Source organism: Plodia interpunctella, chromosome 26 (genome assembly GCF_027563975.2).
Source record: "Plodia interpunctella isolate USDA-ARS_2022_Savannah chromosome 26, ilPloInte3.2, whole genome shotgun sequence".
Taxonomy (NCBI): Eukaryota; Metazoa; Arthropoda; class Insecta; order Lepidoptera; family Pyralidae; genus Plodia; species Plodia interpunctella.
The window spans coordinates 3103472-3115370 of NC_071319.1; the positions used below are offsets into that span (position 1 = coordinate 3103472).

Genomic DNA, 11899 nt, shown 5'->3' on the forward strand with positions numbered 1-11899 from the left:
TGAGTCCCCGCATAAGGCAGTATTTTAAGCACTCGCTAATAAACCAACAAGTCAAACAGTCGCTAAGGTGGTGACCCCGACGTGATAACCACAATAATTCCCACAAAACCCTAAACACTCAAAAGTAAGTTAGGCGTTTGTGCAATGTACCGTGCACAGGAGTACCGTGTTTGTGCAAGGTACCGTTGACATGGTATTCTGTACTCTGGACATCAATAAGTCATGCGGGATTGATAAATTCAATGGTGTCGTGTCATATTAAAATAATGCTCTTGGGCTGGTTTTGTTCTGCACACTATTCAATACTACACCGACCGTATGCCTGTTTTCTCGATCTCTCTCAAGCTTTCAACCTAGTCTCGTACAATAAACTTTGGAAAAAGTTGAGTGACAGGGGTATGCCGGTTGAGTTGCTGAATGTGTTTAAATTCTGGTATCAGCACCAAACAAATTTTGTTAAGTGGGCTGGATCACTTTCTGAAGCGTATGTGTTGGAGAGTGGAGTGAGACAGGGTGGCCTGACATCTCCTACACTCTTCAACATATATGTTAATGATCTCATCGTTGAGCTGAGCAGCATGCGTGTTGGTTGTCGCATAGATGACGTTAGTATAAATAGCTATGCCGACGACATGGTGCTGCTCAGCCCGTCAGTTGAGGGTCTAAATAAACTGCTGAGAGTTTGCGAGTCCTATGCTATTAAGCATGGGCTCCTATATAATGTCAAAAAGACGGAATATCTTGTCTTTAAGGCCGCTGGCAAATGCACTGATCACGAACTCAATATCACCCTGAATGGCATGAACATAAAGCGTGTTTCAAAATTCAAATATTTGGGACACATAATTGCTGACGACCTTAAAGACGATTCCGATATTGATAGGGAGCGTAGGGCTCTGGCGGTCAGAGGTAACATGTTGGCTCGCAGATTTGCGCGGTGTACTGAACAAGTTAAGATCACGCTTTTTAAAGCATACTGCCAAAACATGTACACCGGGAGTCTGTGGGTCGGTACCAAAAAATCGCTAGATGCTATGCGGGTCCTATATAATAATGTGTTTAGGATGTTGTTGGGACTGCCTCGTTTCTGCAGCGCGTCGGCAATGTTTGCTGAATACCAAATTGATGGGTTTGCGGCCCTTATCCGTAAAAAAACAACATCGCTGATCTTCAGAGTACGTGGCGGTTGCAATAGCATCCTGAACACCTTGGCGGACAGATACACGTCCCCGCTGTGGAGGTCTCTGGTGAGGAGGGTGATCATGGAAACTCACACATTATCATGATTGCCTAATTCGCTAGAACTAGTAAAAATTATAAATCCGCTTTTAAAAAATGACTAACATAGTGTAAACGCTACTAACCTTTCTATGGATCTTGTGTCTTTTATCTATTTTGTTTTGACGAATCCGTGTAACAGTCCGGCCGATTCAGATTGATCTGGGTCTTAGTAACTATATCATACTATAAAATATAGTTTCGTTGAGTTTGTATCCCATAACACGATTTATATGCATACTAGCTGCGTCCCGGGGCTCGATCTCGCGGGAATTCGGGGATAAAAAGTACTATCTCTTATTTCAGGTTATATTCTAACCATGTACCAAATTTCATAACAATCGGTCCAGTAGATTTTGCGTGAAAGAGTAACAAACATACACACATACATCTTCACAAACTTTCGCATTTATAATATTAGTAGGATAACTATATATTTATTTATATGGAAAAGTGGAGGAGACATACATACGGATGAAAATAAATAAGTCCAGTGATTAATTAATTTAATTACAAATCGATTATGCATGCACCTGTCAAAAACTTTACTCTGTAATAGTATAATATGTATGGCACCGAAAATTTACAAAAAAAATCCAATCAATACAAAAGTTTAAAATAAATCTATTTAAAAAGCACCTCAATTCTTTTAACTGATAAATGTTATTATACTTTAAATAATTCCTTACGTAAGGAATTACTACAATTACCAAAATATATATATGTATGTATATATATATATATATATATATATATATATATAGCATGCTCCTCTTTATTTATTTATATTTCTATACCTATATACGGTAAAACACGTAGGTTTAATTACTTTTAACATTGTATATTTTGTATTCATGTTTTTGGCAAATAAATATTTTCTTTCTTTTCTTTCTTTCAAACATCCTCACATCTTTATAAACTTTCGCGTGTCCACATTCATTTACTTATATTTCCCAGGACATATTGATCTTGCTCAAACCAACATACATAAATCTAAAATCTCAAAATGTACCCCACGCAGCTTGAGTACGGTTCGAACAAGACATCATTTTTCACACCCCTACGTCACAGGTAACGAATGGAAGCCTTCAATCACGATCAAACTAAAAGCAACTTTATTACCCGAATCTTATAGTATAAATTTAAACTTCAGTGATGCGTAAAGAGGCTGACAAATTAAAGTAGATCTCCAGGAGGCATACTTGCTCGTAGTTTTTGGTAGAGTGAAGGAGTAAGTATAAAGTGAAGGGGGTCAAGTTAAAATGGCTGGCCCCGAGGATAATGTATGGGCACGAGGTCAAGATTTCGAGGAAACTACAATTAAATGAAGCTAAGATTGAAGGTTACTTGGATTTAGATGCCAGAATTTTGGGAATACATATTATATTATATTAGCGACCGTGCCGGTTTCGCTCGGGTAAAAACCACACTATTGGTGAAAACCGCATGAAAATTCGTACAATAGTTTTTGAGTTTATGGCGAACAGACAGACAGACGCGGCAGAGAACATTCTTTTATATATGTTAGGGTTTTTTCTCAAGCTCACATCGCCTTCTAATTCTCTATTATCTAATTTTTGTCTAATCTAATTCACTGCTCAGAATGTCCAATTTTTAAATTATTAGTATAATATTAATATCGAAATGAGTGCTTTTGCGTGAAGAGTCCAAACATGTTTTCATTACCTTTGTATTTATTTTTATTTGCATTTATTGGTCACTCGTGTTAAGGTATTGAAATTGTTGTGAAACGTTGATGCGAGGGAATAATAAATCAAGAACTGCAGCCTTAAAATAAAAATACTGCACTTTTACATTGTCACAAGATTACTATATTGTTAACGCATTTAGAAAGTAGAAATCTTATAGAAATTTCTATAATCAATTATGAAAATAAAACAATGATCAAACTACATACTATTTATTTCAATTACCTCAAAAATTCTTGAAATAAAAACAAAGATCTTGCTTAACCTATTCTATGTACAAAATATTGTAAAAATATTTATTCGATACCGCTATCCAAAGTAATTCCATTAGCAGTCTCACTGGAATTAATAATGTCACTAAATCTTTATAAAAATCATTCGGTAGATACATCGAATACTCGTAAACAATCAAAATGGCGTCGCTAAAGACGAAAAGGAAGACATGGAACGTGAAAAGAATGTAATAACCCTTAGGCAAGCTAGACTTGGTACACAAAGATTTAATAACAACCACGAACAACACATATGGAGCAGTTAACAAAAGTAATGTTGATGATAAACGAAAAGCCAGTTTGATTGGATAATAACCACAAGAGCTATCAGTCAAATAGCTAAAAATTTCAATATTATACAGTATCAATATAATAATCTCTTCATACGCACGGATAACTGTAGTCGCGACGCAAACGAATATTGCCAATCCTTTCTTAGTATAAATATTTTCTTTTTTAATGATATATAATCTTGAAAACGATAAACATGTAATCAACAAAGTACATGTGCAAGTCATTGTTGTAACGAAATAAGTTAGATCAATCATTAGGTCATTCATGAAGATCCAATCCAGAATGATGTACATTTGGTGACAATAGCTTGAGAGAAGATGTCCTTTGCACGCGAAATAAATGAGCTTCCTATTCTCGTTCTTCAATAGGTCGTATATGTGATACAATAGTATCAAAATTGTGGTTACACCACTGCCGATCCATAGCATGTGTATGTATGTAACACTGTTGGTTCGTGTTGGACATAATTCGTACATTTTCTTTGTGTTTTGCTAATATCTGTTATGAGGTATGGAGCGTTTCTGATGTATATTCTGGATTCTTCTTATAATAATTGCTAGAAGTTTTTCTACTTGATCAGTAACAGTTGTATATTAATGTATATCGTTTGAAGTGTTTGTTTCTTGGTCTTAAGTTAGTGCTAATTCTTATAGCTTTTTTGCTCCTACTTGTAGACTTTAGAGTGAACTTTGTATACGTGTAGTTATATTAGGTAACTATAAAACACTAAATAAAGGTTATTATTGTTAATTATATCGAACAGTTATCATGTTTTGGTGATACGGATTAATTTCAGTTTTAATTTGATTGTATACATTTTAATATAACTAGTTATTTTGATTTTAATTAGTCTGTTCCATGAATTAGAAGGTGATACATATCGTTGCAAGTGTGTGTGTAAATTAGTAATATTCGAAAGTTTAACAAAACGTTGCAGCAGGTTGCGGCTCCGTTGTTCTCTATAAGTTTCAACATTGACGACGTCAACGAAACGGAAGACGACGGAGCAATGGGGTCGGCAACTTATGCTTTCTCAACACACACGCAAAGTTATAATTTTGTATGAATGTAACATTCTATAGTAACAACCGGATAGGCCAAACACGAAGCCATCATTTGATAATTTTTTTTAGTCGACCACTGTTTTTGATCTCCGTACATTTAGTGTTAGTAGTTTAGTATGGAGAAGGCTTATTGTTTTAAGGTCACAGCTGTGAGAGAAGTCCGCAAAAAAGTAAAAAAAAAATTTATTCACCAGCTTTTATTTTTCAGATTTTTTTGTATTGAACGCGTGAAAAAATAAAGAAAAAAAATCATGTCCGCTATGTCAAGGAGTTTCTTCATTAATTTTGTTTATGATGAGCTATGTTTGCCGAGAGAGAGCACCAGTGTCCCTTAGTCGTCTCGCACGGCTTCTAGGGCAAAACCACACGCCACTAAGTATCTATTTCCAATTTTCCACAATTCTTTTGGTTCACTAAATTCCAAGCATATTTTCAAGAAGTGGGCCCTCAGACAACACGCATATAGTTTCATTTTAGAGCTAGGCTCGGTTGCATCGTGACTTATGTCGAAACTCTACACAATTTCATCCACTACTCCCTACACAAGTAAGTTTCATTCAAAAATCCTCCTCGTCTTTCGGTCTGTTTGTCTGTTCGCTATGAACACAAAAACTACTGCACGCATTTTCAAGCGGTTTTCACCAAATAGATGGTGCGATTCCAGGGTATGATTTAGGGTGTATAATTTTATGTTTTAACCCGAGCGAAGCCGGGACGGGCAATTAGCTCTTTAATAAATTCAAAGGTCCTATTCCACTATAGCTTAACGGTCAGCACCACAGCCTCTAATGAGGGGATTCGGCATCCGGCGATTATTAAGATAACGTCCACAAAAACCAACACTCACAACCATCATAGAATCTGTTGATTATTGAATTCCACTCAGGGTACCCCAGTTTGAATAGGCCACCGGATTCAGGGTGACCATATTTGCGGTGTATTGTGTACTAGCATTTTGTGAAATGGACAAGTCAACGGTAAACCAAGAAAGTTGGTGTGTGTGTTTTATTACATGTACTGACCACGAACCACGATCAGCCATGAGGAATACAATATTATGAAGAGGAAACTTTTTGTGTCTTTGAAAGACACACAACAATCATAAAAAGGTTTGATATGAACTAATGTCTTATCTATCAGAAGTTGTCCTGAGATATCGAGATTTTTAAATCACGCTGCCCTATCGCACTGCGATCCTATTTTTATTCAATTATCTTTATTATATCCTGTCTTGAAGGGTTAAATTTCTAAAAAATATTTATAGCTAGCGAAGTTGTATGTATAGTACTGGGCCCATACACAAAATAACAAATCCTATTAACATCGATTGGAACAGTCAGAGGGTTTTCATTTCTATTCGATTGATCGAATTAATAGTTTAACTCGATAGTTTCATTCGCTATCCATTGAGCCGCTGTTTTGTCATTTAAAATAGGTCAGCTGATCATTCGATTAGTCGATTACCGCATTTACTCGATGCTCACGGCTATCGAGATGAATTTTCTCATTGTGTTGGATATCAGCCGTTATTTATTTGGGGAAAATTTGAATAACGTCTATTAGGTAGCCTGTATTGTTTTAAATAGTTGATTCACAGACAGACAAACATGGTATGGACATTCGGCTAATAGTATAATTTTACGTTTTTTACTAATTAGGTAAGTAAAAAAAAGGGGTGCACTCCGGGAGTGGCGGCAGAAGTGAAAACTTGAACACCATTATCTATCCATCATAAAAAGTGCACAACGCTATAAAGAAGTTATCACTTCAAAAATAAGCCTATGAAAAAAATTATGAGTTAGGTTTTGATTTCGAACATCCAACAAATCACAGTTAGTAAATCACAACCTTTCCTTATAGTTTGTAGTCGGGTAAGAAGAAAATAAAGTAAACAATAACGATTCTATCCAATACTCCACTCACGTACCGAGCATGTGGCGTGCGTATCTGTCAGAAAACTGCTTGGGCAAACAGTCCGACAATAAGGTTTTTACAATTATTTAGTTATTGACACAAGTTTTTATTGTTGTTAGAGAGATTTTATTGCATGAATGCAATCATGACAAAAATATCACGTCCGTGCTACTGCACGGACCTGCGTGCGTGACCTGATGGTGCACCCAGGCCATAAAACCTCAACAGTTCACTAACTGTTGATGTTTTATGCCCTGGAGCGGTATCATAATAATGCATTGTCATCCATCTAAACGCGTGTACTAAATTTCAGCTCAATCAGTTGAAGATCTCTGCTTCAAAATGAGTTGCTAGATTCCACCCGAGACATAGGGACATAGCGACATATAAAAGCATGTAAAAACAAATACTTAATGGGCCACAACTTGACAATATGCAAATCTCTAAACAGACTCTTGACTAGTTTTAATACAATTTTTTCATCGACCGAGCGAGCGAATCGAGCGAGGTCTACAAATCAATTTTTAAGTTCGCGTTCGGTTTAGTCGTTGTGTTCGCGAGGTCTAAGCTCGCGGCGAACAACTAGTTATTGATAATTTCAATGCGTTGGACCTTATTCATTATTATTCATTAACATTGGAGGCAATGATCAGGTTTATGGGAATATTTCAAAAATCAGTAAACCGATATTGTTGCCCCACGAACTTAAGAATTTCAACAATTTCATCGTTGAATAATGGTCGTTTTAAATACACTTTCGGTCGGACCGTTTCCCACAACTGTCAGAACTATCAATAGTTATATTATTTGTCTCTATTTATCTATAAAAGTCCCAGTTATCCCTTATCACTAAATTGAATTGGTTCGGGACACAAAAGGTATGGGATGGATGTTAGGGTTTGCCTATTTCAGGTGCGAGTTTGCTATTATTTACATCTCACAATCGAGTCGATTCGCAGTGAGACGCAGCTAACCAATCACAGTGCGCTATTATGACGCAACGTCAACCACACCACAAGATTGGATCGCTGCGTCTCACTTCGACTCGATTCGATAGTGAGGAGTGAAATGCAAACACTCGGTTTTCTTTTCAGGAATGGCCATGGAATGTTAGTAAATCGTAGCTCTGACAATTATACTATAACTAGTTGTTCGCCACGAACTTAGATCTCGCATTTTTACAAAATTGTGAATATTTCAAAAACAACTTTACCCTATGAGGGAACTAGAGGGTCGGCAGCGGGGAGGCAGACCAAGAAGGAGGTGGCGCGACTACATTCACGACCACGACGCCTCTTGTTGTGAAAAAAAAATTAAAAAAAAAGGGAAAAAAGATTTAAAAAAACCGCGAGTTATGGACATAGAAACGGGACGCCACTGCTCAACAGCGGGACACAAAACGAGCTTTGAAAAAAAGAAACTTTTGATACACTGGATAATTTTGAAAACATTTTAATTCTACGAATCGATTAGTTAAGACTTTGAAAAGTATTTGTATGTTCACATCAAATTTATAACACCCATCTGTTTGCGTCAGGGGACAAAAAATATTGCCAGCCCTATTGTGGCCTGCTTATCTTGTGCATGATTAAACTCTCAAGAAGCTGTTGTAGAAAATACAGGGAAATCTCCCACTTTTCTTTGCACTAGGTACTTTTTTTCTATGTAACTGTGGGTAGGGTTGACAAAAAAATCTACATTCTTACTAATTAATTTTATAAATACGAAAAATTGTCTGTAAGCCGCGGGGTCGATTTTGATGAGAATTAGTATGCATAGTAGTTAAAGACCCTATAGGATACTTTTTTTAAATCAATCCCCTAATCCCACATGAAAAATTGGTATGAAAATCATGTCTTTCGTGGGAAATTCGCGTGTGAAGCCGCGGGTAAAAGCTTATAAATGCGAAATTTTATAAATGCGAAAGCCTACCTGCCTTTCCGTCTTGCTTTTACGACTAAATCGCTGGGCCAATTTTCATGAAATTTTGAATAAAGCTTCAAACAACTTGTTTTGCAAACGCTACTTTTGAAGGCACAGCCCTAGATGGCCGAATGGGCCTCACAATGGCACCCATTTGCATGTACCTTCCACAATTATACTGTTGTTAAGTTCGCTTCACCTTGTTCTGCGATTTACTCGTACCATTTCTCTGCTCCAGTGTTCCCCAAACTTAGCACTGACATGGCCATGAAATTAATAAAGTTTTTTTTACAAAAAATGACATTTTTGACTCAAGCTTTTACTTTCGTCAGTGAGATCTTATTACAGTCAATGTGTGCAACTGCAAGAAGCAGTTGAGGAGTTTCCATGTCTGGAGCCGTTCCTAAGTGCACCATCCGGTCACGTTTATTATAATAATGCATTGTCATCCAAATTAAACATGTGTACTAAAGTTCAGCTCAATCGGTTGAAGGTATCTGCTTCAAAATTGAGTTGCAAGATTCCAATGTTAGCTCCATAATGTCGTTCGCTAAACTTTGACGGTTCGATATACATTGCTGGTTTTTTATTGCGGCAAATAAATTCGCTCGTACAAAATACTCAATGTTATGCATTCGCGTCGCCATCTGTCCGAGTTCGTCGATAGTTGGAGCCTACATAACAGCCATAGACAGAAAAAAAAAACAATATTGTTTCTGATCTCATTTCAGTCATCAATATTGTCAAAGATGTTCATAAAATTGTTGAATGAATTTTATTTCTTTTCGATTGTATAAAACTAAATGGACTGTGCGATTGAGCTTCGAATGATATTATGTAAATGAACATTTACATTAGAAATCGCTATCCTGGAAATGAATACATAGAGAATTTTAATAGTTAAAGTTATCTATTTGCCAATAATCGCAGAATTGGAGTCAGACCTGGATAACAAATTGGTATTACACAAATCTGAGTTATCGACATGGATTTGTAAAATTTTAATGGTGAAGTGGATATACATAATGACAAAGATACTTGACCCGGCGACGGAAATTGCTAATATTTTGTGAAAACATTACCTGACGCCTTAGCAACACAAGTTTCCTTATCTAAACATGGCGAGAATTTTATTATGTTTCTGGCTGACCTGTATTTGTTACAAGTATACGATAACGATAAAACTGGAGCCAAATCATAACAGATCGCATCATCCTGATAATGAACCTTTAGTAAAGAAACCAGTGCAATCTTTTGAATTAGCAAGGCTGCAAAGTATCGTTGAGGCCAATCCTTATATGGTAGCCTTGTTAAATAATAGGAAATACTTTCACTGTACTGGGGTCATTGTTAGTAAGAGAGCAGCATTAACTGCATCAAAATGTATTGACAACGACAAACTCAAATATATCGGAGTGGGACTCGCTTTTGTAGATCCAGAATATTTGAACGATAATGCTTTGAAGGCAATCGATGCAGCCGAAGTATTTGGAAAAGCGTATGATCACGAACATAGCAAAGTTGGAATCGTGTATTCCGTGACCGATGATCTAGATAAATATTTTGGACGGATTGATATAAATAGAGGGCTAAATTTTTATGATCGACCTAAAATGTTTTCTGTTTTTGGTTACGGTGTATACCCTAACTTTGGATTATACGCGATACAAACGAGGCTGTTGTATAGAAGATTATGTTCTGAAACTGTTTCCGACAATGCAACAGTGTGTGGTGTTAATTATTTTGATTATGATGAACATACGTTAGGTAAAGGAGGTGTTGTTATCATAGAGCATGAAGCTGTAGCCATTACAGGGTGGACTCGAAAGGATTTCAGTCTGGACTATAATCTAAGGCACGTTGACGATTTAACTTTTGAAATGTACACCTTGGTTGGACGTCTTAATATAGAAAATGAAATAGAGAGGATGGAAAAAAGCAGGTTTTCAGGGTACACATACCTCAGCCAACGGGGAAATGGTGTGGTTTTTGATAAACGTATAATGTTTTTACTAATTTTTGCTGTATTTTAATAAACATTATTTTTATTTTTTTTAAATCCTACTAATAATATAAATGCGAAAGTCTGTGTGGATTAGTATTCTAAATTGAAGGTGAGGATGTGTTTACGTACATACATACTTACTTCCTCACAAACTTCCGCATTTATAAGATTTTGCGTAAAAGAGTAACCAACACATACCTACCTATATGTTTGTGTTTGCGTGAAAATCTACTAGATCGATTGTTATTCAATTTGGTACACGGTTAGAATATAACCTGGAATAACACATGGGGTACTTTTTGTCCCCAAATACTCACGGAAGCGAAACCCCGGGACGCAGCTAGTTTCGTATAAATGAAGAGGTCTTTTCCCCACAGGTACACCAAAAGGGTCTTTAAAATATGACAATAATATTACAACACAGCAGCTCTCAAGTTTATATTCATCTATCTCTTTCAATCTTTTAGGAATATGAGACAGCATCATAAAGTATACTTTAGGGAATTCCGATTAGAGAAAGAGGAGATATGAGCAAAAGTTGATAATTAATTTTACTTACAAACTATATTTTTAACACGTTTTTATTAGGTCGACTTGTATGTTTGAAACTATGTAATGGAATCCAAGGTAACTAATTTAACTATCTTCCAAGGATCGCGTATGAAAATTGGCAGCTGTATGTAGTTCTGATGACAATACGGTAATATGGTACTGCCGATCTGATCTGATGATGAAGCCGGAACTATATGAACTGGAACTTCACGATGGAACATCGTATCATAGCTGGACTTGTTAGAAGAAGTCGCAATGAACTTTGACCACGATTAAATTTCACGTGCACTTATACAAGCGTGTTTATCTAGTGTTTTTTAAACTATTAATTTATTCACATATCGTATAAAAAAGCGGCGTACAACTAGTCTACATTATAAAACTGATATTACTTTGACGCAGCCGAAGATAGGAGAACCGGAAGATCTCCTTCATTCTTCGACCTCAGGATCAACATAAAGTTTCTCCCCAAACTCTAAACAAGCGTCAAAAACTCCAATTATACCCAGTTCTCCAATTAAACATTCAAAAGTTGACGGCTCATAAAATTCCTTTACCCTTTCGGCGAAAAATATTTGTTTGTTTTTATGTTCCGTTGATTTTCAGACGGGAATTCACACCAGTTCACTGCGCGATTAATAAAAATGTATCTTATTTCACTGCTGTAAGGTTGAATTTGTATTGCATTGTTTATGTTTTTTATTTATTTTTTGCCGGCCCGTGCGGTCAGCCAGTGTCAACGTTTCCCTTAGGTCTATAAGGTAGAAAGGTTAATTTTCCAAGGTATTTGTTAAACAAAAATCGAGGGTTCAGTCATACGTGTAAATTAAAAAGTTTAAATTGTTTACATTTCGGCGTAATAATAAATAAGGTGTTAATTTTTTTAAA

The 11899-nt window shown here is 36.2% G+C and overlaps 1 protein-coding gene across 1 annotated transcript; it reads left to right on the forward strand.

The window, feature by feature from the left end:
• Positions 1 to 9204: 9204 nt before the first annotated feature.
• Positions 9205 to 10507, forward strand: LOC128681099 (uncharacterized). The gene has a single exon (XM_053764704.1). The coding sequence runs from the start codon at positions 9573 to 9575 to the stop codon at positions 10485 to 10487; it is 915 nt and encodes a 304-aa protein (XP_053620679.1). The 5' UTR covers positions 9205 to 9572; the 3' UTR covers positions 10488 to 10507.
• The last annotated feature ends 1392 nt before the right edge of the window (positions 10508 to 11899 follow it).